The 26,154-nt window shown below is 45.9% G+C and overlaps 2 protein-coding genes across 13 annotated transcripts; one reads left to right on the forward strand and one right to left on the reverse strand.

Annotated features, from left to right (window-relative positions):
- Window positions 1-46: 46 nt before the first annotated feature.
- git2a (G protein-coupled receptor kinase interacting ArfGAP 2a) lies at window positions 47-19,978 on the forward strand. Of its 11 annotated transcripts, none has more exons than XM_072709029.1 (22): window positions 47-502; window positions 6,394-6,527; window positions 6,968-7,080; window positions 7,235-7,340; window positions 7,469-7,555; window positions 8,460-8,590; window positions 8,716-8,810; window positions 8,905-8,950; window positions 9,363-9,414; window positions 9,649-9,721; window positions 9,950-10,047; window positions 10,158-10,269; window positions 10,348-10,490; window positions 10,611-10,760; window positions 12,640-12,891; window positions 13,894-13,980; window positions 16,052-16,134; window positions 16,420-16,581; window positions 16,917-17,080; window positions 17,539-17,595; window positions 17,848-17,911; window positions 18,489-18,626. In XM_072709029.1, exons 1-21 carry the CDS (start codon window positions 451-453, stop codon window positions 17,883-17,885), a joined length of 2,235 nt encoding a protein of 744 aa, XP_072565130.1. In that variant the 5' UTR covers window positions 47-450; the 3' UTR covers window positions 17,886-17,911; window positions 18,489-18,626. The 11 variants fall into 11 exon arrangements, 8 of the variants coding, with proteins under 8 accessions (XP_072565130.1, XP_072565136.1, XP_072565129.1 ...); XR_011989280.1 differs by having other exon boundaries at window positions 48-502; window positions 16,917-17,051; window positions 18,489-18,543; XR_011989278.1 differs by having other exon boundaries at window positions 17,539-17,911; window positions 18,489-18,573.
- Window positions 19,979-20,008: 30 nt separating this feature from the next.
- Window positions 20,009-25,488, reverse strand: tchp (trichoplein, keratin filament binding). 2 transcript variants are annotated; one of them, XM_023833365.2, is made up of 13 exons: window positions 25,376-25,488; window positions 24,892-25,086; window positions 24,437-24,647; window positions 24,291-24,347; window positions 23,650-23,718; window positions 23,089-23,262; window positions 22,757-22,869; window positions 22,584-22,650; window positions 22,329-22,501; window positions 22,166-22,247; window positions 21,661-21,846; window positions 20,795-20,938; window positions 20,009-20,218 (listed from the first exon to the last, which is right to left on the reverse strand). In XM_023833365.2, the coding sequence occupies exons 2-13, from the start codon at window positions 25,074-25,076 to the stop codon at window positions 20,186-20,188; spliced, it is 1,494 nt and encodes a 497-aa protein (XP_023689133.1). In that variant the 5' UTR covers window positions 25,077-25,086; window positions 25,376-25,488; the 3' UTR covers window positions 20,009-20,185. The 2 variants fall into 2 exon arrangements, with proteins under 2 accessions (XP_023689133.1, XP_023689132.1); XM_023833364.2 differs by having other exon boundaries at window positions 25,353-25,488.
- Between the last annotated feature and the right edge of the window lie 666 nt (window positions 25,489-26,154).

The raw sequence follows: 26,154 nt of genomic DNA on the forward strand, positions 1-26,154 counted from the left end.
AAGGGCACAGGACGGGAATTAAAGTCGTATATCGTTTGAAGAATACCGCTACAGAGGTTCTTGACCCAGGACTCTGTACAGTCCTGTCTATCAAAGGCATCGTAGAGATTTAGCGCAGCTTCCGGCTGTGGTCTACACTTTACGTTACGTATATTCCGTAATTTCCTTTCCGGGATGAACTAGGTCTCCGCAGCAGTTGTCGTCGGTTGGAGTTTCCGTCTTGTCGCAGCTGTTGGCTTTCTGCTCGTGCAGTACAATACAAAAAGAGCGGGTGGAAAAATATATAAAACTATCTGTTGCTAACTAGTATAATTTACGCGTTGCACGCTGGACTTAAATCGGGATATGTTCCCACATGCCGTAGCTATCATATGACTGCATAAATAAGGCAAGTTTGTTTTTCTTAAGGAAAAAACCTTTAAAGGCCTTTTTTAGGGGGCGGGGGGAAGGATGTCGAAACGGGTCCGGAACAGCGAGGTCTGCGCCGACTGCAGCGGTCCGGGTAAGTGGCGACTTGCCGACTGCACGCTAAAAGGACCGCTTTGGCGGCTAAGCTTCCTGGGACCCCTAAGGCTCGGCCCTCCGGGAACGTTTCCGTGGGGGGCACCGGCGACCCCAGCGGCGCACGGCTGTCGAGCAGCCGTCAGCTGTGCGAGGTGGGCGCTACATGCCACCGCATGCTAATTATGCTATTACTGTTAGTTAGTCTCAGAATTGGCATCATAAATGTTCGCATGCAGTTCAGTCGAATTAAACAATTACTACTTTAACGGAGCAGAAACGTTATTTCTTGTATGTCATGACGCCTTGGTGCCCGGGTCGACTGTGGTCAGGAGGCGATCTTATCAAGTTCTGTCAGCTCTTCGCGCGAAGTTTTTGTATTATTATTTTCGTGGTGTAAATGTCAGTTGCGTTTTTTACCTGCATGTTGTGATACTAAATACATAATAAAATAATAGTTAAGATTGTGAAAACGGATACTCTAGACGGCGGTTTAAAAGGGGAAGTAAGCAATGCAGTGGTCAGCAGTGGGAAATATGAAGCCCTCATTATATTATAACTGACACTTATTTTTTATATCTTTGTAAAAGAATCCACCAGGCGCTTGCTTTTGGCTCCTGAAGCACCGAAAGCAGAGTGCACCTGTCAGATTTTATGTTCCCCGCGGACACATCAGAATTGTGTAGCTGACGCGACTTTTCGGCCCGTTTGAAGACACGACGCAGCGTAACGGAGCTACTGTTGCTAGTGTAGCTTAATGCAAATAGACTACCAGAAGATAAAAGGGAATAAAGAAACATACAGGAGCTTGCGTGAATTTCCCATAATGCTGTGGCTGTCTACGAACAGTAGAATTGCTGTGCCGGTCCCCACTGCCGATTCCCCCTGAGGGCGAATATTTAGAGAGCTTCATGTTACTGTAAATCGTAAAATCGACGTGCCGGAAACGGTTTCTGTAGATGAAAATTAGCTGTCACGCATGAATTTTGGTATATATTAAAATAAGTGGTTGGGCTTGTGCATGTGAGCGTGGCCCCCTGTTCCATATATATCTGGGTTCTAAAATGAGGCTGTGATCTTTGTTGACACAAAGGAAAAATAACAGGATGGCGAGCTGGGATTCTCTATTGTTTTGGCTTTAGATCCACTTTTTCTGCTGGAAGTGTGGTGTGGCCTCCCAGAGTTTGACAGACAATGGTATTGGACCAGTTTCTTCCTGTGGTCTCCTTATGCACAATTTTCTTGCAGCGCTGGTGATGTACCAAGCTTGCACAGTGGTTCATAGTGGTGTGTGAACTATAAATGAAAAAGGGAACTGAAATGAAGACAAGAAAGACTGGCTGTACCAGTGTGGTGTCATGTCACAGGTGATGCACAGAATGTAATAGCAGTGAGTTCAAACCATGCTCTGTGCCCTATCTGGCCTGTATGTGTCTGAAAAAGCTGAAGATGACCTGATTCAGGGCTAAAACAACAACAACAACAACAACAACAAAAGAACTGAAGATGAGTGTCTTGATGGGGACAATCCAGGGAGAGAAACAATGGCACTCCTGTAATGTTGGCAGGTCATGTTAATCCTCAGAGTAGTTTTATCTTTGTGCATGCAACACTTTGCAGTCCAGGAAGGGGTAGTACCAGAAGTAGCACTGTTATTTGTATTGTAATATTTTTAACGTTATATATTCAAGTGTAGAAGCTATATAAATAGGTACTGCTTAACAATATATCGGTCTTCAGTAGTTCCGGATCACTGCCGTTATGTGAGGTTCAAAATGCAGCACAGTAATAGGTCAGCAAGCCACTGAAACCGTTAGTGATCGATTCATGGAATGAGGAGCAAGGGCATTTGGGACTAATTTAGATCAGTAGCATACAAATGCTTCCCTATTATCCTCCCTCCAGCACAAGCACAAAGCAGAGGCTAGTCTGGAGTTAGGGGTTCTGGCTTTCTTCTATGGCCTCGCTTCGTCCCTGCAGCTGTCTTGCTCTGAGCAGCTGGGGTGCAACATACAGGAAGGGGGGGGGAGGATCTTGTTTTTCTCTAGCTCTCGCGCCAGCAGGAAGGAAGAGCCTCAGACCTGCAGGGCAGGTGACAGGCTGCTTCAGCTGCCGCTGCTGACTCTGTAATGGGAAGCGAACGCTGCCCGTTTTGTGGCCTTTCGCAGGTGGTTGTTTCCACACCAGAGCTGTCCATGGACAGCATCGTAAATTGGACTGTGTTTAAAAATAAACCAATATAAATTCACAGCTCACAGTTTGTATTACTGTACAACTTGAAGAATGACTTGACTTAAGTCTGTCTGTCTGCACAAAATCTTATTTTAATCTGCTTGATCTTTGTTTCTGGTATTTTTAAAATATCTAGGTGTATGCATGCATTTCTGTCTGCTGAATGAAGATGTGAATATGGATTTGTGGGTTGCCCTGGTTTAAATGGTGGTGTGAGGCTGTAGCAGCCTGATGGACTTAAGGAATCCCGCAGTACAGTGTCATGTGAAGATCTTTATTAAGTTCATCTCCAGTTAACTTTCCTGTCTAAAAAACCCTCTCCAATGTTTCTGTCTGTGAAATATCCTATAAATCTGTGTATGCAGAAGTACTTCGGCCAACTCCGGAGAATACTTTTGCAAGCTCTTTTAGCTCTTGTGATCAGCCTAAGCCCTGTGCTTGCTAGAATCATCAGCTGCCAGCTCTAAGAACCCCAATCATCTGTGCTGTAATCTGAACAGCTATGTCCCACCCTGCACAAATGAGAGCTCTGGCAGTATGTTCATGGTGTGTGACATCACCGTTACAAGCAGGGATGGTCCCGAGCCTTGTATGCAATTTGTGCTCAGTGCCTCAAGAGAGAGCCTTGTGAATAAGCTTGATTGTATTGTGCTGTGAAAGCTGCCCAAAGAAGGAAATGAGGTTATGCTTCCCATCTGTATTGTTTAGTGATGGAAAAACTGAGAATTTTGAACTTGACATTTAATGTAATGTATTGATACGATGGCGTGTATATAGATGCCATAATGTTTTTTATTTTGGTTTTAAGCTGTTTTGGAGTTTTGGTGGCATAAAAACTTGCTGTAGACTTGAGGTGTTTGTGCTGTGTTGAGTGTTTCTGAAGTTTTTAACAGCTATTTGGCTGTGGCCTAGCTTCATGTCCTAGTGTGAAGAGAGAAGTGGCAGACAGATGGGTTGTGAATATTTCTTATGAGTGTTAAGAGCACTGTCAGGAAGTGCCATAGCCTAGTGCAGTAGATTAGGGTCTGGAGGTCTATTTGCTTCAATCCTCACTATATCAATTGCACTGTTTTGCGTAAGAAGTCCTGGTGCAGCAAGCATTTGCATTCAGTAACATTTCTGAATATTAGGTGTAAAGCTGATTCTGTAATCTATTTCTCCATGTACAGGTATGTTCCCTTAAGTTTGTTCTGGTTTGCCTGGTCATATGTTTTGTGAGCATTAACATATTGCACAGTGTATTATACTGTGGAAGACTGAAAGCAAGAAGCATAGTTTTTCATAATGGTGCTGCCTTATCTTTATGCTGAGCTTTTGCTCTTTTTGTTTTAAATGCTTCTTGTGCTTCTGAGTGAAAAGCAGGATAGGGAATCTGCTAGGGAATGTAGATGAGAATTAAAAATATCATGGAATACACTAATATAACTAGTGCTGGGCGATAGGATGATGACGATATCGGTAATCAACGATATGAGACAAGTATCCCAGTTTTAGTACCTGACAATAACTAATTATCATCTTTATCGGGGATGTAGGCTTAGGCTTCACACAAAGCAATGTAACTCAAGAATTTGAGATTTGGCTTTCAATCCACCCTTCTAGCCTACTTTTTCGATTCAATGTTAAAAAGACTATTATAGTGCAGTGTTTCACAAGCTTTGCCCATTGCAGTAATGTGTTGGCTGTTTTTGTAAGACGGAAGTTCAATGTCACATTACCAACTTCTACTCAGCAACCAGGAAGTCAGCTGTTCAAGCGGAACTTCACGGTTGGGATATTGAGCTTCCCAACTTATGTGGATGGTCAAGCACTTACCAATGTTAATTCCTTTTAAAGATAAGGAAATTGCTGACAGCCTTCATAGCCTAGCTACAAATCCCTTATTTGCAGCTCCTTTCAATTACGGGGAGGGAGTGGACTTCGTAGGCTATAACCAAAACTTTAGATTAAAAAATTTAGCACCACTGACAGTTTTTAGATAAATTAGACTAGGCTGTTCATTCATTTTGAATGTTGTCTATTGCAGTTTGCATGCTGTCCCATACTGAGAAATAATGCAGATCCCAAAAAACATGACGTCTTGTATTTTTGTACACATTTCTTATGAGCCCTTTAAGAGGACCTGGGAGGAGATAAACAATAGTTGTTTTCTGAGATCTTGCAAAGCTTTTACTCTAGTATAGTTGATGGAAAACAATGCATGCCATTTAATTTTTTAGATTATGTATTTTTCTACATGTTAATCCTTGCATTGTGTCCATTCAAAGTTCAAAGGTAGAATAATAGTTGATAAGAATGGATAACCCTGCCCAGCATGTAAATGTTTAAATTACTTGATAATCGATATTGTAACTTTAGAATCAATTCTTAAAATTAAAACATTCAGATCAAAAGAATCGATATTTCAGTATTGATTCACATATTCCTAATTCATATAATTCTTCAAGTGTGAATACCAGAGAGGTATTCCAGTTCAGGTTTAAACCTTAACTCCGACACCACAGTAATTTTTTTAGATTTATATTTGCAATTCAGTGTCTGAATGTATTTTCTTTCAACAAAAGCAAGCACCACCTCTTGGTTTTCCACACTTCGAGTATGAACTTTAATATTTGTTTGTTTGCATGTGCACTTCACATTGTTCGCCTGTTGCTCGCTTATAGTCGCTGGTAGTGAATGGAATACCTATCAAAATAAATAATCTGAAGGTTAAATGGTGTTCATTGTCCCCCGTAGTCTAATGCTTAAAGCACACTCTGCTGGACATGCCCATATAATTTATTCTGCCTTTTGTGCTGGATGGACACAGTGCAGTTATTAATAGTAATCCAAAAAGTATTGTGAAACCTCACACCTCATTAAAGAACTTTTTTCCCCCCCCTCTATGTCCCCTTCTATCCCCCCCCCCTTCCATAGCTTTGGCTAAATTTTCCCCCCACGCCCCATTTGGCAAATTTGATCATTGGCTAATGAACTTCATGACCCATCACATTTGCACATTCTGTTTGCATTAAAAAAATAATTCAATAAATTAATATAGAGCTGTTGACTATATACTGTACATGTTTCTGAATTTAGGGGGGTTGGCGTTCGATAACTCAATATTGATGTTTCTCCAGATATTTTAAAATATAAATTTTTTAAAAGATATTTCCTAGCCTTAATATAATTTTGTTCCAAAACAAAGGATTGTTCTTCCGTAACTGGAATCCATTATGCACCGGCACACTACAAATGGTCTTATGTATTTCAGGGATTTCCTGAAAATCTTTCTAAGAATATTGATTGTACTTGATATTATTGTGGATTGTAATGTGTTATTGACTTAGGTTGGCTGGCTCACTCTCAAGCTGAGTGTTTTTATACTCGGTGATGCTAAAGGAAATTACCTTCCATGCCTCTGAACTGAGGAACACTTTAACAGAAAGAAAAGTCAGATCAAAGCTAGTCCAGTCTAGTCATTGATACTGCAAGAAAGAATGAAAGTGTGTTTGTGGCCCAGTTTCACTGTTGGTTTATCTATTTCTTTGCCTAGTGTGATGTCATAGTGGGGATCTCTCTAGTTGACCCCTAAGCCGAGAGCGTTTGCACTAGGAAGGCCCTGTGTAGTGCCGGTAACATGTACCAAATGTCTGTGCTGCATCTGTTGCCCTTGGGCAGAACCTCGCTGGGCGTCCGTGAACCGAGGCGTGCTGATATGCGACGAGTGCTGCAGCGTCCACCGGAGCCTGGGCCGCCACAGCTCGCAGGTTCGCCACCTGACACACACGCCCTGGCCACCCACTCAGCTGCAGGTAAGCTTCTGACCTACGCTGTCCCCATCTCTTCCAGATAAATGAGCACTTCTACTTCTGGGCAGTCTCTATCTTCACTGACAGTTGCATCAGCATTTGTTAGTTTTACTGTAATGACTGTTTTGGAGGGGCTTTCTTTGAGAAGTCTGTAGTCAGTTATGTGTAGCATTGTACTGTTGATTGTATATTGAAGACCGAAGCTTGCCTGGTGAATGGTTTTCTGAGAGATTGCATTTTGTGGCACAGGATAATTAGCTTGTTTATTTAATCTGGCGTTCTTAAAGGATAGTGTTGTAATGTGATATTGCTGCAGACGTTCCTGTTGATGGTTTTATAATTGCAAACACTCCTGTCTGCCTGTGAGGTTGAAATGGCCAGTGTACATCTTCCAGGACATTATAGAGAAGTTTTTTTTTCTTCTTTTTCTTCTTCGCTCCCAGATGGTTCAGATGCTATACAACAATGGGGCAAATTCAATATGGGAGCACTCTTTGCTGGACCCAGCTTCCGTCATGAGCGGGAAGCGGAAGGCCATCCCTCAGGACAAAGTGCAGTATGTCCTCCCCCTCCCCCCGCTTGCATGCGTGTGTGACGGGCCCTGCACTTCGGCCCAGTTTGTTGCGTGGCAGAAAAAGGGAAGATGTTAAGAGGGTGGTATCTGTCATCAAATCGATCTTTTCGCCTTACTCTTTTCTGTCTGTCCACAGCCCAAACAAAACGGAGTTTATAAAAGCCAAATACCAAATGCTTGCGTTTGTCCATCGCATGCCGTGCCGAGATGATGACAGCTTTACGGCCAAGGACCTCAGCAAGGTGGGGGAGGAGGGCAGTGCAAGTCTTTTTCCTGTAACTTTAGTCCTTTTAAGCATAAGCTGTTAGGTTCCCAAGCCTGGAATTTGAGCTGGAAGTAAAATGCCTGTTTACGATGTTGTCATCCACAGCAATTACACTCGAGTGTGCGAACTGGTAATCTGGAGACGTGTCTGAGGTTACTGTCCCTGGGAGCCCAGGCCAATTTCTTCCACCCGGTAAGAGCACTGCAGAAGTCACATGTATCTAGTCACATGGTCTATCAATAAAAAAAAAAAAAAAAAAAACCCACTTATCTCGGAATCGCAGCTCTGTAACTTCCGGTCATGTGAGCTATCAGCCAAAATAGTAACAAGTGGGTTAAAAACTCGATTAGTATAGCGTTGGTGGAGACCTGTGGAGGTTAGCGGCCCTGCTAATGGACTGGTCAACTCAAAAGATCTTCATGAATGCATAACAGGTGCTAACGTGTTACTGAGGAAATGGAAAGCTGTGCCAAATCAATGAACAAAAATACAGTCTGAGTGATTCTTCGCAGAAAGAGCAGACATAAATCAATAAAATATATTCATGGGAGGCATCTTGAGTAGAGGTGCTATATGGTTTCTGATCCTTTAGTCTACCTTTCAGTTAAATGTTTTTCCTGTGCTTTCTGCATGTTGACGTGAGTCAGTAAATTGTGTAACTACTGACACCCTCCTAGCTCGCTCTGAACACGTCTTGACTGGGCTGATTCTTCAACCTATTGTATTGGTTCTGATGGCTGAAATACAGCTGGAAAGGTCTCAAAAACAATTAATGCAAGCCATATTAGAAACCTGGCAAAAAGAAATCCTTAATTGTCTTAACTGAATCCTGGATAAATGATTATCTTCAAAGAGCTGTGTGTTGAAAGTGCTGTTGTGTTAGAGGATCAACAGTAAGGAGATTATGAAAAATGATCAGTTTTGGTTTCAAAGCCCTCATTTCAGGGAGCCTGACATGGTAGCTGAGGTTACAGCCAGAGTGGCACATTCAGGTCCCCTTTAGCATCTGTGGATGTGCAGCTGAATCAGGTGCTACAGATGTGATGTGGAGGCTCATGGCTCCCTGCCCTGCCCCCGCCCCTGACCACGCCCCCAGGAAAAAGGGAACACTCCACTGCACGTGGCTGCCAAGGCAGGCCAAGTCTCCCAGGTAGAGCTGCTTACGGTTTATGGTGCTGACCCAGGGGCTCCGGACAGCAACGGCAAAACGCCAATCGACTATGCAAGGTATGTGCTTTTCGATTGGGCGGACAGCGTGCTGAAGTACTTCCTGTGAGATGAGTTTATATGTGCAGATCTGGGATGTTGGCTGTTTGTGAAAGACATAATGTTTCGTAATTGTTTCATTTCAGACAAGCAGGGCACCATGACTTGGCCGACAGGCTGGTGGAGATTCAGTATGAGCTTACAGACAGGTTGGCGTTTTACCTGTGTGGGAGGAAACCAGGTGAGCAAGGAGGGGACGCCCAGTCAAACGCTGCACTTTGTGCCCCTCTGCTCCCCTGTGGGCTGACCTGTGTTTCATCCTCCACTTCTTTCAGATCACAAAAATGGACAGCACTTCATTATCCCCCAGATGGCCGACAGGTAAGGCACAGGGCATATAGTCACGGCAGGAATCTGTTTAGGGTGACTGCTTGGCTGAGGGGTTAAGTCAGCTTTGATATGTCACCCCAGGAGGGGTCTTGAACCTTCCTGAAAGGAAATGTTGAGAATATTACTGCATGTTAAGGGATTCACTGTTCTGGATGCTAAAAATATCTGAATGTGTGACCTGTAGCAACAGATCATGTTTCTTTTGATGTGACTCAGCTTTTAGCTGAACAGAACCTGATATTGTGCCATCTTTATAAAATACCCCTTTTCTTTTTGTCGCATCCTTTGGATGGATAAGAAATGTGTGAGTATTTGCTGGGAGTTTCATTGGGTATTTCTTGCCTTTTCTTGCTCGTTTTTCACTCTATTTTTTTTTTTTTTTTTTAACTAATTCTATCTGCAGCAGTCAGGATTTATCGGAATTGGCAAAAGCTGCAAAAAAAAAGCTCCAGTCTGTAAGTGACTTTTCTTTGTCATGTTTTCTGTGCGATGAACACAAAGTGCTATGAACTGAGAGCTATAGGGAGTTGTATGGGTGAAGGCTACAGTTTGGAAAGTGCTGTCTGCAACCTCTGTAACAATCACTTACAGCTACGTCACATACTTGATATTCATCTCGTAGACGAAATAGCAACAGTTTTATTCTGCATCAAACCTGTCATCTGCTCTCACTATTTAATAAATTGCAGCTCAGCAATCACCTCTTTGAAGAGCTGGCGATGGACGTGTACGACGAGGTGGACAGGAGGGAGACAGACGCCGGTGAGTATAAAACGGATGGCTCGTGCTGTTACGGCACAGCTTGAGGTGTGGAAGAGCAACCACACCCTCCTCTTTCAGGGAGCGCGATTAAAATGACAGCCAGGTAACTAAAGCCCAACGCTGTCATTTATAAGAGCTCCTAGGGCAGGAATAAAGTGTATAATCAATATGTGCGATACTGCCGGTCAAATGGGTAGCGGTGTGTAAGTTTGTTTTTGTTGTTTATAGTATGGCTGGCCACTCAGAACCACAGTACCCTGGTGACGGAAACAACAGTGGTGCCTTTCCTTCCTGTGAACCCAGAGTACTCGTCAACAAGAAATCAGGCAAGCCGCCCCCCGTTCCAGTTCCTTAAGGAAACCAGATGATCATGTTCTCTGTATATAGTGCTCCGCTATGAGACTAGATCATTAGTTTGGCCTCTTTGTTTACTCAGGGACGACAGAAACTCGCCAGGTTCAATGCGCACGAGTTTGCGACGCTTGTCATCGACATCTTGAGCGACGCCAAACGCCGGCAGCAGGGGAGCTCAGTCACCAGTCCCAAAGGTGAGGCCGGAGAGCGTGACATGGGGCATGTCTCTCATTCTAGTGGTGCTCTTGGTGACGGTCCTTTGTCCCTCGTAGAAAATGTGGAGCTAATTTTGAAGAGCGTGAGCAGCAGGCATGGAAGCGAAGGCCAGGACAATGACCAGCCGGACTATGACAGTGTGGCATCGGACGAGGACACAGATCCGGATGCTCCTACTGGGAAAGGAAACCGGACCAAGGTACTCTTTTTTCCCCCCCCCCCCCCCCCCACAGGGGTCAATGTACGGGGTGCTAAACATGGGACAGCCCTTCAGAGGCAGTCAGAGGAGGCTCACAGCAGAACGTCTCTGCCCTTGCAGAGCGTGGACTCAGACCTGTCGGACGGGCCCATCACAGTGCAGGAGTTCCTGGAGGTGAAGAATGCTCTGTCAGCCTCAGAGGCCAAGATTAAGCAGCTGATGAAGGTGAACAGCAGCCTGAGCGAGGAGCTGCGGCTCATGCAGAAAAAGGTATCGGCAGGGAGCCAGCACCGGGCCACGCAGACCAACGGCGGCAGGGACACGTAGCCGCAGGGCGGGCCGCACACCGTGGCGGGCGGGGAGGCTCAGCCCTGGGCTTTGGGACACGGTGTGTGTACTGGGGATAGCTTTAGCCCCGTCATCCCCTGTACCTGGGTTTGTCTGAGATATAGACGTCATGGCTAGTAGGCAGATGAGCCTATAAAGAGTATGTCTGTACCTAGCAAAAACGAAATGCTTTCAGCTTAATCAGGATGCAGAACACACACAGGGGAGCCTTCCCCTCGGTGCCACCGCATGGTTCACACGCAGTCTAGTTCACACCTTTACCATCTTCATTCTTCTAATGGGATGTTCAGTGTGGCAGTAATGTGATAAGCTGGCCGTCACGTGCCCTAATCTGGCCGAATTGCGTAGGTTTTTTTTTTTTGTGTGTGTGTTATTTAAAATTGCTAAAGGGTGTTGCACTAAAATTTGCGTATTTAGGTCCAAGTGTTTTTAGACTACAGTGTCACATGGCACACTTGATGTCCAAACACTTAATTTTATTTATTTTTTTGTTTGTTTGCGTCATGTTTTTTTTCCCCAGGCTGAGGTCTTGGCTTAAATATGGAAGGTTAATAATGGGTTACATTCTGCATATAGACTGGAGAGTGTGAAAGTGTAGTGGGCTGCAGCAGAGGCCATGTTCATGAGAGCCTTGTTCATTACCGAAATGTTTTGCAGACATGAATTCCTTTTTTCTTTCTTTTTTTTTTAATGCTGCACAGATGACAGGACTGCATTGTTTTCAATGATGATTGTGTAATGGATGGCTTAGGAATTCCCCACAAGCAGGTGTTGTTCGTGTCTAGCATCAAAGCAGGAAGAGAGGCCTGTATTCATCTCGTATGGTGAGGTCAGACAAGCAGTGAAAGCAGGGCACGTACCGGAGCACCATGGGACTGTCCGCAGACTCGTAATGCATGCGAGAGTTGCCTGTTCAAGCAATAGACCAGACTATGGACTGGGATGAGATGGAGGATGTTGTTCCCAGTCAAAAGCAGAACGGGAACTGAAACTGCTGGCAACAGTAGGCTTTGAAGGATTTTTTTAAGGTTTATTTTTACTTTGTGTGTTAATTTTGATAATGGATTATCTGTGTTATTTCTTTGCAGAGTTTGAATTGTCTTAATCTTTTCTGTAGTAACTAAGTATTTATCAGTGAAAAGGGTTTAAAAGCACAGACTGATCATGCTGACCCTCAGATTTAGGTCTGTGAGAAGGGTGGGGGGGGACAGGGGCAGTCTACGGTATAGACCACACCCACCACTCCTCTGCTCTCCATGGGGGTATAACATGCTGTGGCCCCATCCCAGCTTACCTGTCCAAAGATGACCCTCAAGCAGGTCTGGGCCACACCCTGGCTGGCTGTGCCTCTCCGGTTGGAATAGTGCTGCGAGTCTGTCCCTGTCTGACATGTGGGCCCCTCAGCCCGGACTCCTGAGAGCTTGCAAACGCTGCTCGCAGGCGCCCCCTGCTGCAGTGTCTTTCTCTGGTGCTGCTCCTGGAGTAGCAGGCTTGCTTGCTGCTCTCTGCTTGCTTTGATCCACGATGTTTGGTTTTTGTTTTCATGCTCAGCACAGTCAGAACTGGATGGGGGGTACATGCGACGTTAGCTTTCTGCATGGGGGCTGTATGTCACTCAGTGTAGTTGAATGTTTCGGGGGTGTGGTGGTGCTACACAGACATATTCTAAGAATAGTTTACCCGCCACCATTCCCCCCCCCCCCCCCCCCCCCCTTTTGTCTACTTCTAAGAGCTGGGGGGGGGGAGGGCCGCTCACTGCGAAAGCGCCTCTTAGCCACGTCTTGCCAAACGTCTCTTCCAGCTTCAGTCACTGCAAAGCGAGAACACGTCTCTAAGGCGGCAGGTCACAGCCAATACGTATCAGGCCCCCCCCGGTGGTTCTGAGCAGCCCGACCCCGCCGGCCCCGCAGGCCCGAAACGCTGCCCAACCGTGCGCGGCAGCCGGCCCATGTCTATGTATGAGACCGGCTCGGGTCTGAAGCCCTATCTCCCCAAGGGAGAAGCCCCCTACCCAGAAGAGAGTGTTTCCACTCCGCAGCCCCTCCCACCTCATGTAAGTAAGACAAGCCAGAAGCCTTCTCTTCTCTTACTATGGTGTTGCTCCTCTGTCTTGCTTTCTTCCTTGTCTGCAGCGCTCTCTCTCTCTCTCTCTCTCCCTCTCTTTCCGTTGCCCTTGAAGCTCTTGTTGGTTACTAAACGCTGAGCGTTGTGGCCCGGCTGTATAGTGCCTGGAGACGCAGCCAGTGCTCGGAGGGATGCGTCACATGGATAGTCCCATCCCATAAGCCCTCTGGAGCCGGATGGGGGGGGTCCTTTTCCCATCCCAAAAACCCTATACACCTCCACTTTCGCCATAACCACCTCTGTCAGTCTCCCTGTTTTTGTGTTTTTTTTTTTTGTTTTTTTTTTGTTTTTCTTTCTTTGAGTGGGCTTCGTTTAATTTGCAATCATAAATATTGAAATGATAGGAGTCTGATCCTAATGTAACTGCGTGTGACCATCTGAGGGATTCTGAAGGTTTGTGCAGTTTGTAATTAGTATTAAATGCCTTTACAAGCATTTCCACTGCTTTTGTGCTTTATTTTTTCCCCATTAAAATGCATGACATTATGTACATTTTCATTTTTCAGATGTTTTTCACTCCCCCAATGCATTTAGCCTCTGTGTAGCGTAATTATTCTCTGATTGCACTATAGGTAGAATGAGGCTTTTGAGGCTTTCTCCAGAACATCCCACTTGTTGGTTACTTTATCACTCCTCATTGGCTTACAGTAGGTGGTGATTGCGAGCACACAGTAATGCCACCTGCAGTGGGCTTGAAAGCCTCATTTCTCCTATCTCCTTATTCATATACATTTAATGTGCTTTCCTGCAGTGTATTTTTGTTTTTTTTCCTGTTTGTGTTATTTCTGTGTATACCATGTTATTTAGGTTGTACATGGTGTTCCCTGCTATCCGGGGATCCTGATTTAATGCTTAGGGGGTGTCATATATGGTGTAGTTCCCCTTCCTGGGTTACCATTTTTCATGCATTTTGGTTTGAACCACTTTCCAGATCGGGAGGGGTGCTTTTGTCACCTCCTCATCCCTCCCCTCGTTTCCCTCCACCCTCTCCTGGTCACGGGACGAGACCACACAAAGGGTTAAGTACCTCCTCAACTGGCCTCTTCCTCACAGGAAGCTGCTCCTTTTCTTCATCATTCCTCCCTCCCTGTTCTTGTTTTCCATCTGCTGCATGAGCATCTCTCCATCACTCCCTCTCACCCCATCACGCACACCCCTGCATCATGGCACGGGCTGGGGCTTCCTGACTTACCTCGCAAAGAGAAGGTCTAACACTCATTGTGCTGTTAAGTACCCCAAGTGTAATGTCTCTGGTGAAGCTGTCCTTGAAATGGGCGTTTGGTAACCAAAAAACAAAAATGCAGTCCAGTTTGTTTCTGAAATGTGATTTTGTACTTGTTTCAATGGGAGCAAATTAAATGAGTTTAGAGACTTTTATTTTGAAGTTTGTTTGTTATACATAAGTGTTGGACAAAAATTGCAAAGGACTGTACGTTATGTACAACTCACACTTTTTTGCCCACTGTCTAATACACGCTGACATTTTAGCTGCCTTTACAGTCTTTAAAGACACTGATGGTTCTCCATGCAGAGTGATTTTTTTTTTATTATTGTTTTTTTGTACTCATCTGCATGTCTGTCACAAGGTTCTGAGCCTTTGGAACACGTTTCCCAAGCTGTGATTCTGATTTTGCATTTAATTTTGAGGTAACAAGATTTTCATAATAACCCTTTTGTTTACATATTTTTTTTTTGCATGGAAATGTATGAATTTTATATATTCCACATATATTGTTTTTTTTTTCTCCTTCATTTTGGTTTGTTTTCACTATGTGAATGGTGTAAACACTTTGGCCGGGGGTCACCAGGCAGACTCTCGTCAGCATGCTGGGTTCGCTGGCTGTGCCACGCTGCTGGCTGTGCCACGCTGCTGGCTGTGAGCTGGGATGTGTGGAGTATGTTGACGAAGCACCCTAGAGCAGTTTGCTCGTGGGGTTGTCCGGGACCCGGCACGCGGCCCCACCTGCGTTTTAGCGCACGCAGCGACTGCTAGGCCTGCAGATGAGAAGAGGAGTGTGTGGGCGTTTGAGCCTGGTGGATGGGTATGTATGTGTGGCAAGGACTCTCCCTGTCTCTGTCCCTTCAGGCAGGAGCCTTAGCGCTGGCTGCCATGGGTTAGCGCTCGGCACAAAGCAGCGGAGTGCTGTTTAGTCCTCGGATTGCTATTGAATTTCAGCAAAGCTGCTTCAAAACTTTGACTCAGTAGTGACAATCAAAACTTAACGTCTGTTATTGAACCGATGGACATAAATCGAATGAACTACGAATCTCAGACCATTTCTTAATTAGTGCTGAATAAAATGGGTCAGTGTTTTGGAGTTTACTTCCAGGTGTTGCTTCGCTTGGTGTATGTTTGTAAGAGCTGAACAGGGCTTTGGATGGGAGCTGAGAGTTTTTGTCCAACTGGATGCATCGCAGTGACGTGATCCAGCAGTATGTGTGGATTTCAGGAAAATGTATCGTCTATCTCGTGTCTGCTTTATGCAATATGGAAATCGGGGGTCCTTATTATAGTTTCAGTTGCATTAAAAAAACAGGCATAATTTGCTAGGATTGAAAACCAATTTGACAAACGGCACTTGGTATTTCAGGAGTGTTAAGTGGCAAACGCTTTTCAAGGAAAAACAAAAATAAACCCTTTGATCCTGGATAACTTTAACTAACCCTGGCATTTAAAATCATAACTGCTTTTCCATAATGACATCAAGTTCATGTTTGTCTGTTGCTATTTTTGTTTGCTTGTTTCATGCAAAGTTTTTGATGCATTTATCTCTTATGTTCTGTTTTTGTCACCCACATCAAATTCTTTTTGCCATGTTTAATCTTGATTTGTTTAAATATCAAAAGACGACATCCAAAATAAGTTCTGGAATGGGAAATGCTCTCTAAGGTGGACCTGCAGACTCCTTTTGCTACAGTCTGTACCTATTGGTTTTTCACACCGCTCTCTTAAGGATCCACCTGTGTTAGAACACAGCACTTTGCATGGAAACAGCTAAGCGAGGCTATTGCCGTGGGCTGCCGTCAGCTGCACACGCACTCTGGGAACGTGTCACTGCCTGTTACCCTGTCTTCTCATGTGCTCTTAGACCTCCGAGCTGGAGAAGCAGAGCAGCATGCCGGACAGTGACTATGACAACACGGCCAACAATGTGGAGCCAGAAGATTCGGGGTAGGCATCTCACCGTGGCTGTGACTCTGATGCAGCGTTCTTCTGTCCTTGAGCTGCCCTCTTCTTGCCTTGCCTCGTCATTCTGTCATTTATGGAATCTAATTCATTTCTGTGGGTTTTGGATATAATCCCTGCCCATGCAGTTCATTTGTTGGTTTTGTACAAACAGCACATGAGTGAATTGGTCTACCGGAATTGAAATACAAGGAAGTTGTAGATATCGGGGAACCCTCTCTGCTTCGGTTTGCCGGTTGTGATGAGTTTGTGGACCCCGGATCCCCACAGGCTCATTCGGAGAGGCAAACTAAGGAGCGCCGAGCCGGACGACGAGCAGGTGGAGCCGGACCCCACCCTGCCCAGCACCGAAGACGTCATCCGCAAGACGGAGCAGATCACAAAGAACATCCAGGAGCTGCTGCGGGCCGCCCAGGAGAACAAGCACGAGAGGTGAAGGGGGGAGAGGATGAGTTGGTGCTGTGCGCCCCTCTACACACTGTCCCAGTGACTGCAGTGCCCAGGCCCACATAAGTTCCATCTATGCCCCTCTTCCATTCCTGCTTAGTTCTTCCTCTTTTCTCATGTGTTCTTTGCTTTTGACTTATCCATGCTGTAACTATATTGCTTCCTTTTCTTGGCATACTTTTTTTTTTTTTTTCCTGTTTGACTCGAGTACATACCCTGTCCCTCTTCCTTGTCCCGTCTCCCTACCACCGACCCATCCTTGTGATGTGGCTGTCTGAGGTGACGTTTATCTGGTTCCTGTCCTCCACGACCCCGAGCAGACCGTGTGAGCGTGAGAGCGAGGGCCCCCGTCGTCTCAGGCACAGCCTGGGCTGCTTCGGCACCCTGGTGCCCTGGGTCGAGAAGGACCCCCCCCTGGCACCCCTGGGCCCCCAGCGGCCTGATCCGGCCTCCTGGTACTCTGGCCTCTGCCCCTGCCTCCCAGGCACAGTGTCTCCCTCCCACTCTTTACACTCGGCCCCTCGTGTGACATTCCATTCCATGGTTTAAGTGTATTTCCTGCATCTAAATAATGTTTACTTATCGAGTGATAATTGCAGGCAGTGTAGTGGGCATGAACTTATAACCCAAGTTTTGCCAGTTTAAGTCCCAGGAGGTGCCCTGCTGTTAATCTGGTCCATTTATCCAGTACTACTCCAGTATAATATCCAGCTGTATAACTGGGTGAACATGGAGTCTCACTGGAGGAAAGCATCAGCTTAAGCAGCTGAAAGTGACTGTAAAAAGATGCATATTAACATAAGCAGGTCCCTTCCACTGTCCTCCCTGCATGACTACTGGCTTCATCTAATGCCCTGACCCATCTCCCTCTTCAATTAATCCTTCATCAAGTGCCCTAATTTACGTTCATTTTATGTTCTTTTTTTAATGCAAACCTATCAGTTCAAAGCATCCCACCTGTGTATCACAAAGCAAAGCCAAGGGGGTGTGACCTCTCAGGTACTTCCTGTCAGCTGCTCAGTATGTCAGTGTGTGTAGTATAGATTTGAGAAGCCCTCTCCTTCCTCCACGGTATTCTTACTCCATTCCTGCATTATACCTGCACTCAGTTCTAACCGTTTTGTTGTTTGGGTAGGAAATGTGCACTTGGTTTGTTGCCGCAGGTTTTGAGTTTGCCCACTAACCTCGGAGCGGACGTCTGTGCCCGGTGCTCTCTCGTAACCCCGCTGCTCTCCACTGTCCTCCCTGCAGCTTCATACCGTGCTCAGAAAGAATACATGTGGCTGTGACGGAAATGGCTGCCCTCTTCCCCAAGGTAGGCGGGTCACAGTGGACACCCATCCTGTCTCTGTCTAGAAACGCCTTCAGCACATCCTCCGGGGGCAATGCTGTTACCTCGCCTCCTGGCTTGGTGGTTTGAGTCCCACCTGCAGTTTGCGTGTCTGGGGGGGGGGCGGCGCATGTTCTCCCTGTTCTGGGGGTTTCCACTGAGTACTCTGCCTTCCTCCCATGGACTGCCACCGCTAAATTATCCATGGTGTGACTGTGCTGTATAATGGGCTGACTTCCCATGCAGGGGGTACTCTTTGCTGCCTGGATGTACAGTCAGATGGAATAGTGCCCCTCTGACGAAAAAAAAACTGTCAAATTGCAATCATGCATGGCCTTTGGCAAAACATTAGTTAGCAGTAAGGCATCATGTTGGATGCATTTGTGCTTTAATTTTTTTTTCTATTCCAGTTCAGCCACAAAGGGGTTAGTGTAAGGAATGCAGTGTTAAATTGTTGTAGAAAAGGTTTAGTCAGCTAAATTGAGCAGTCTCCAGCTTTGCTCATTCAGGTGTCCCCAGTGACAGTGTATTTATTCTGTCCCCCCTGCCCACACCCCCACAGAGGCCGCGCTCGGAGACAGTGCGGGGCTCCCTGCGCCTGCTCACCTCCAGCGCCTTCCGGCTGCAGTGCGAGTGCAAGGCAGCAGCGGTGCCAGAGGGGGGGACGATGCCCGACACACAGCTGGTCACCCAGCAGGTCATCCAGTGCGCCTACGACATCGCTAAGGCTGCCAAGCAGCTGGTCACCATCACCACCAAAGAGAACAGCATCTAAGCACTGCCTGTCAGCCTTCCCTTTACTATTTAACAGTTGGAGCCATTAACTTTGTTTTTTTTTCTCCCTATCAGTATTAATATTTGCATGTTTTTTTTTTTTTTTTAATTTAAAGAACAAAGATCAAGGTTCCCAGCTACTATAAACAAACACCAGATCCTGTCGTATGCTGGTTTGAAGTGGTAGATGGAGTTCGGTGTTGTCAGGAATTGTAGAGATGCAGTGTTACTTTTGTTTTGATACAATGCATTACAGGTTGCGACAGCAAACCACCACTGTGGATTACATATTCAGTAGCATTTCTTTACAAAGACCGGAATAGCAGCTACCGTTTCCCCCCCCCCCCCCCCCCCCGCTCTCCCTGTCTGGTTGTCCACTGGTACATGTGGGTTTAATGTGGTTTCTTTCAGTTTACCTAGAGTCAGACTCATTTTATCAGCTCAAACAGCACAAGGGTGCCACAGGAGAGAATGATCAGAACTTAAGGAAACCATAGCCCAGCAATTTACATACATTGGCTCAAATACCTCACCTGTTGCGTGTAAATGATCACCTGCTTACACAAAAACATTGAAAAGCAGACCTCATCCTGAAAGGTCTGTGTCCATTTTGTTCAGATCAGTCCAACCGATAGATGAGGTGCTCAGTAAAACTGGGAGATTTTAACTGAACATTCTGAGCCTCAGACTGATTCTACTTTTTAAATGTCAGCGCTCACTCTTGCTTCTCTCATTCCAAAATACTTTGCTTGTGCAGCAGGATGTTAGTCTTTTAACAGAATATCCACCAGCAATGGGATGGACTTGCACACGGTTCAGCCTTCTGCCTTTACAGACAGAGGAGCACTTGACGTGGCGTTTGTTTGTACGTTAATCCTCCGTGCCGTATGTTGTGTGTGTCGTCCCTCAAGCTGCTGGGTTTAACTTGTGCATCTAAAGCCGTGCGATTGTAGCGTTTCTCTACCAGAGAAGTCCATCTTTCTGTGTCTCACACCTTGGTGTTATACTTGAAACCCACGATCCAGGAAGTGTCTGCCTGCCCCCTCCCCCCCCCCCTTGGGGGTGGGTCCTGCACACAGGTGTGTTAGTCGTGTAGTGCTCACGGCTGTGGTGGGAAACTTGCCTTTTATTTTTTAATAAACTATTTATAACCTTAACCTCAGACATTTTGTTTTTGACCTTTTACTGTACAAATGTGTTGTAAAATTAGCTTTCCTGTACTATATTTGTCTGAAGTATACTGTAAACCAGGCTTCAAATAAAACATCTATGAGACAATTTTTTGTTCTTGTGGAGTCAATTGGCTACTTTCACAGATATGTATCAAATTTTATTTAATTTACTAAAACTACATTTTGCAGCTAAAAAAAAAAAAAAGCTAGATACAGAATAATTCAGGGTTCAGTTTGCTTAAAAAAAAAAAAAAGGAAACTGTTTCTGAACCAAAAGAAATCTACGACCTCATCTCTTTGCTCCATGGCGTCCTCAGGTCCAGGCGGATCTGGGCCGGCTGTGAATCTGAAGGAAGGAGATAATCAGAGTGACTCTGTACTTGTAGTTTCCGAATAAAGGATAGCAAAGCATGTCGAGAGGACACCAAGCACAGTGACTCTGCTGCAAAGTCGCTGCCTGCTGTGCAGTTTTCGGTATACATCTGCTTATCTTGGATAACGGCTACTTCTTACAGCACAGTGGGCATCACACCTTTTAGCTACCTGGCACGATGGCAGCAGAGCTTGCACTGTGTCTTCATTACTTACAAGTGCTTAAATCCAAAGGCACTATTTAGAGCTGTTACATATTAATACAGGACTAACAAATCCCAGCTTGCAATTTTTGTCCATGCCAAAAAAAAAAAGACTGGGGTGGAACTTTTACAGTACCTCACTTCTAGCCAATCGGAAGGGGCAAGAGACTAAAATTACATACCTCCACAAGAACCATAGCAGGGAGTTACTGTTTGATGTTCATTTTAGTATTTTTCTGCCTGAACATGACCCAAGACTGCAGGTTAACTTACAACAGCAGACAGATCTGTGAGCACAGCCTGAGAGCAGAGATGGAGGTTTGTGGTCCTGAGCAAACCACGCGTACCTTCTCCTGAAAGCCTCGCTGGGACGTCCTGTCCAGTTCCAGCTGAAGCTCCTCATTGTTCCACCTCTGAGCCGCCACCTCCTTCTCCTCCTCCTGCTCCTCCCTTTGCTGAACTTCCCTCAACTCCTTATGCCGCTGCGTCACCTACAGGACAGACACAGTCCAACCCATCCTCTCAGTCCTGTATGTGTAACATGCCGAGCAGAAGTTAAGCTGAACCCAACACTATTCAAAACTGTCCAAAGCCGAGATGTCAATCACGATGCAATAAAAGACTGATATGAACTGATATTGTATCATACCAAAATGTCACACGTTAAAACAAAATGTACTCAAAAAAGTGATCAAAGGGATGGAGAGGACTTTCTATTGACTAAATACTTTGACGTCATAAAACTACAAATTTTATGTAAAGGCACACTGACTACCATCGATACAGTGGGTCATTACATTCATACTGAGGTGAATCAGTTAGTTTGTTGCATCACCAATGAATCCCACAGTCCCACTAAACCAGATAGCTACACTTTTGCTTCTCGGATCCCATTTGTCAAATATTTAAAATCATAAAACCCAAAAACATTTAAAGCGACTCTGCAGAGCTCAACAGGAACTCAAATCAAAACACACTCAAACACACTGGACCAGGGGTGGGCAATCTTATCCGCAAAGGGTGTATGTGGGTTTTCGCTGCAGCTCCCTAATTAGATTACTAATTAGAGGACTCACACCTGGGTTTGAGCAGCTGACCTACAAGTTACCCCAAAAACCTACATACACACCGGCCCTTTGCGGATAAGATTGCCCACCCCTGGTCTGGGCAATAGTGTGAAGAAACAGCACCCCCAAGTGGTGGTGCCCAGTACCTGAGTGTCAATCTCCCTCATGCGTGCTGTCCTCTGCTCCTTCTCCTGCTCCCGTTCCTGGCATCTTGCCTCCTTCTCTTTCTCCAGCTGCTCGATCAGCTCCTCACGCCTCCGCAGGGACTCCTCCTGAGCCCACCTGTTCTCCAACATTTTCTGGTCCAGCTGCTGACGTCGCCCAGTCAGCACCTGCCATGAGTAGAAAGCCCCCAACCCAGCGAGTTCCCCAGTTAGCAGCAGGTCATTGATCTGCCTTGACCTGGCACTGGTGACCATTATCTGGGGCGCATGCAGCTTTTCCCAGTTTTAGTGTCCTTCAGAAACCGTGCACACACATTAACCCCTGAGAAGCAGGCCCTGTGGGGACACCCATACAGGACAAGTCGTTATGGCTTCACAACAAATTAAGCCTACATTAACTGATCTTTTTACTAAGGTGGAACAGGACACACATATCAGGTTTAGGAGGACTTCCCCACAAAGACAAACACACCCACACCATCCTCACCTCCTGCATGAGCCGCTCCCTGGCCCTCCGTTCCTTCTCCCACTCCGCCTCACGCATTGCCCACACTCTCTGGGCCTCCTCTCTATAAACATCATCATCATCATCATCATCGCAGTGGATGCAGCGGTCTAGGTGACCCCCACTCCCTGTCAACCCCACAAACCTGTGGAGGATATCAAACTCCGCTTCCCTCTCCTGCTCCAGCTGGAGCTGCTCCTCTAGCACCTCCTGCATCCAGGCAGCGTCAGCCACGGCCCGCTCTCGCCGCGCGCTGGCCAGCCTCCTGTCCTCCTCCTCACCCTCCAGCAGAGCCGCCAGGATGCGCCGGTCATCCTCCTACCTCAGAAATCGTGATGGTCATGACAGGAGCGGTGATGGTGTGTGTCACATGATTGGTCACCTGACAGCATGGACTCACCAACTCTTCCTGCACTTGCTGGGCTCGTCTCTTCAGCTGAGCTCGGTACTGTCTGCTCAGGAAGCACCTGGCAAGATCATAATTTCGAAATTAACGCCCCATCTGACAGATACAACAACATAACCGCTCACTTCCCACACAGCTCCTGCACATAGCATTAAAATCCTCTGTACCTCAGCTCATATTTCCTTCTGCTCTCCTCCTGTTTCTTCCGCTCTTCCTCTAGCCTCTCCACCTCCCAGCGCTGAGAGAGCAAAGCCTCCTGTTCCTTCTTCAGCCGGTTAGCCTGGGGGACAGTGTTATTAGTCATCTGCCTTGTACACAACAGCAGCGATAGGAGGGATGAGGCTGCCCAGCTGATGGTTGGAGGGACTTCTGTGCACTGCCAATCACTGACTGACCAAAGCTATTTCTTACTGGTTACTTTATCGTCTTCAATTGTTATAGTGTTAAGCCTGTTAGTAGTCCCTCCTCTGTGGATGTAGAACCCAAACAAATGGCTCACTTCATCCTCCCGCAGCTTCAGCTCCTTCATTTGCTGCCGGAGTTCCTCAGCTCGCTGTCTGGCCTGTGCCTTCCTCCCCTCTTCATCCTCCCTCATCCTCTCTAGCGCCTCCTGCTGATTCCGCTCACGCTCGTTCTCAAAGCGCCGCTCCTCTTCCCGTGATGCATCTTCCCGCTGCGGGTTTACAAGAAAGGGGTCAGGAAGAACTGTCACAAAGTCCAGTGCCATCACCAGATCTTTCTGGAAGACAGTCTCACTTGTGTGTCTTCTCCTCGGACATACTCTTAAAACATATTAATAACATTTGTTGCAGGGGCACATTAATTAATGACATTTATTTGGTAAATGCTTTTGTCCAAAGCAGGAAACAATTGAGAAAACAGCATCAGCCAGTCACTGGAGCTACTGGGGTGAAGAGAGTTGCTCAAACGCCCCAACAGTGACATCACACTGCCAGCGATGGGGTTTGAAGCGGCGACCTCCCAGTCACAGCCATAGAGCTGTATCCCACAGAGCTACACACCACCACGTGAACTCAAGGCATGAAAAAATGGTTCATACCTTCTTTTTCTCAGACTGCTGTACTTTCCATTGGCTCACAACGTGATCTTGGTGCAACGCCGACTCCATCTGCAGAGGGGGCATCAGAAATGTTTTTTCCCCATTCAGAAACACTTATAAAATAGCACCAAATGGAAACTCAATCCTTTGTGGTGACACAAAGAGGGTCTTTCGTAATATAAGTACTTGACTATACTCGTGTACTCATTTCATCTCATCTTCCATTGTTGAAAACCAGTTCCAGTACTCAAGAAGACAGGTACAGAGCATGGATAGAAAAAAATAAACACTTGTTCTTGCCATGCCCCAAATATCAAACAAACATTGGTTGCATTCTCACCAAACCAGACAAATCTCAAGTGTGTTGTTGGGAGGCAAGTTAGCAAGACCGGTCATGCCAAGACCACAAGCACGATCTTTGTGTTCGTGGTATTGAGAAACACCTATAGATTCACTAAACTTCCCCTGAATGGATAACTAGTTGATTTTTGCAATTTCTAGATCTCCCCACAAACCTCCTTTAGCTGTCTGGTTTAGGGAATCACTCACTGAGCTAATGAAAAAACCCTAGCAGGTTTACAGCATGTTGCAATGTGGGAGACGGGCCATCTCTGGCCGCCGCGAGGTACACTTTCACCGACCTTTCGTAGCTCTGGGTTGTTGTGTTTCCAGTGCTCCTGCAGTAGTTTCTGGGCCAGCTGCAAGGGGGACACAAGCAGTGACATGTGGTCACCCTCACCCCTGTACTCCAGCTGCCAATGTTTTTGGGGTGTGTCCAGGTGCCCACCATCCTCTGCCGCTCTTCCCTGGCTGAGCGGAGCTCCTCTGTCCTCTGCAGCAGCTGCCTGGCCTGCACCGCGCGGTCGGGAACCAGCTCCCGCAGCTCGGCCTCCAGTTGGTCCCGCTCGTTCTGCAGCAGTTCGCGCAGCCGTTCCCGCCGCTGCTCCAGGCTGCGTGTCTTTTCCTGTTTTATACTGTCCTGCTGATACGCTGCCATGCTGACAGTCAGCAGGTACCCCAAGGGTTAATGAGGAGGACTTCAATCTCATTCTTGGACCCCTTGAGACGATATTTAATGCCCTTTGTGTAATTTGCTTGCTCACAAATGTCATTTTATTACTATTATAAAGATAGCAATAGTAATAATAAATAACCATAAACTTGATCTGATTGAGCATCAGTAATAGATAAGTGAGGAAGTCCACCGAATTCGCCATTGCTTATCTCGATCAGGTAAATTACCTCTGCTGGAAAGACTGCCGGGAACTCCACTGTGCCTGCTTGCTGCTACGGACGTCCTGCTGTCTAAAGTACTGCGAATGGGTCTCCCACTGGCGCCGCCATCGCTCCTCGCGGTCCCGCTGACGAAGCATCTGCTGCTCCAGGCTCCGGCTCGCCCAGCGTGTGGAGAGCGTCGGCAGAGCCATCGGGTCGCAGCTAAAAGACACACCACATCGCGGGACATTAAAACGGGGAAGACCTTTCGCCGCTTCCTGTTTTTCTTATTGTTGCACAGAACATCGTTCGCACTGAAAACTGCAACACGAGCAGCAAATTACATTGAAGTGAATGAACGTGTTTATCATCTGACGTCATTGCCTGATATCGCTATGTTTGGGTAGCTAGGCAGCAGAAAGCATCATGATTAATCAGTTATCGAGTTTTGGATTAATGTGCATATTTATTAACAGGTTTTATAATACCTTAAGAATTAGGTTGTTCTTACTCCTCAGTAAAACAGCGGCGATTTCTGCGTTTCTTGCTCCAAAGCTCGGATTGTCTTCTGGTCCGTGTTTTCAAATTTCCGTTGAGATCAAGGGGAGTTTTCTGCAGAAGCCACTTCCTGTTTCTCTTGGTAACCCTTTTATTTCCTGGTTACCCGACGGCAGACCGCGAGGGTCTTAAAGCCCGGAAGGCGAATTAAAGCCGCAGTTTGATGATTCCTAATAGTATGTTATGTTACATGGCAGATACGCACAAAAAGCAAATGGATAGATATATAAATTTTAAATGATCTAATTCTGTTGACACATGTACGCATCAACGCAATATTTAATTAGGACTTCTTTATTATTGGGTATTTGCAACTTGTTGAAACTTTTTCAGGTTTTCCAGTGAGCCAGATGAAAAAGTTTTTAGTTTAGATCATTTCCGTTTTACGAAGGGAAAAAAATCAGAATGTGTTTTACTGTAGAAAAACAAGATCAAAATATTATACCCAATATATTTGTGAATTGTACTGACAAAGTCTCGGGTGTAGAACAGGCCATTTATGGCCATTCTAGCAAGGTGTATTCAACTGTCAACAGTATAAATTATGCATTACCACAATATAAATAATAAATGACGGCTAGACAAACTTTCACATTTTGACTCAAAATAAAGTTGAGTCAATGCTATGAATGTAAGGGACAAGTTTCAGGAGGTGGGTGCTTCAGGAAATCCAATATGTGTCATGAAACGAAAACGTCGAGTAATTACTCGGAGTTGCGTGATTAACAGCGT

The sequence above is a fragment of the Paramormyrops kingsleyae genome, chromosome 2 (genome assembly GCF_048594095.1).
Source record: "Paramormyrops kingsleyae isolate MSU_618 chromosome 2, PKINGS_0.4, whole genome shotgun sequence".
NCBI classification, from domain to species: Eukaryota; Metazoa; Chordata; class Actinopteri; order Osteoglossiformes; family Mormyridae; genus Paramormyrops; species Paramormyrops kingsleyae.

Coding starts and splice junctions, on each gene's coding strand:
- git2a (XM_072709035.1), top strand. CDS start 451: ATGTCGAAACGGGTCCGGAACAGCGAGGTCTGCGCCGACTGCAGCGGT. Junction 6,528..6,967: donor GGCCACCCACTCAGCTGCAG/GTAAGCTTCTGA, acceptor CTTCGCTCCCAG/ATGGTTCAGATGCTATACAA. Junction 7,556..8,459: donor AGGCCAATTTCTTCCACCCG/GTAAGAGCACTG, acceptor CCACGCCCCCAG/GAAAAAGGGAACACTCCACT.
- tchp (XM_023833365.2), bottom strand. CDS start 25,076: ATGGCTCTGCCGACGCTCTCCACACGCTGGGCGAGCCGGAGCCTGGAG. Junction 24,648..24,891: donor CGGCAGTCTTTCCAGCAGAG/GTAATTTACCTG, acceptor GCTGACTGTCAG/CATGGCAGCGTATCAGCAGG. Junction 23,719..24,290: donor ACAACCCAGAGCTACGAAAG/GTCGGTGAAAGT, acceptor CCCCCTCTGCAG/ATGGAGTCGGCGTTGCACCA.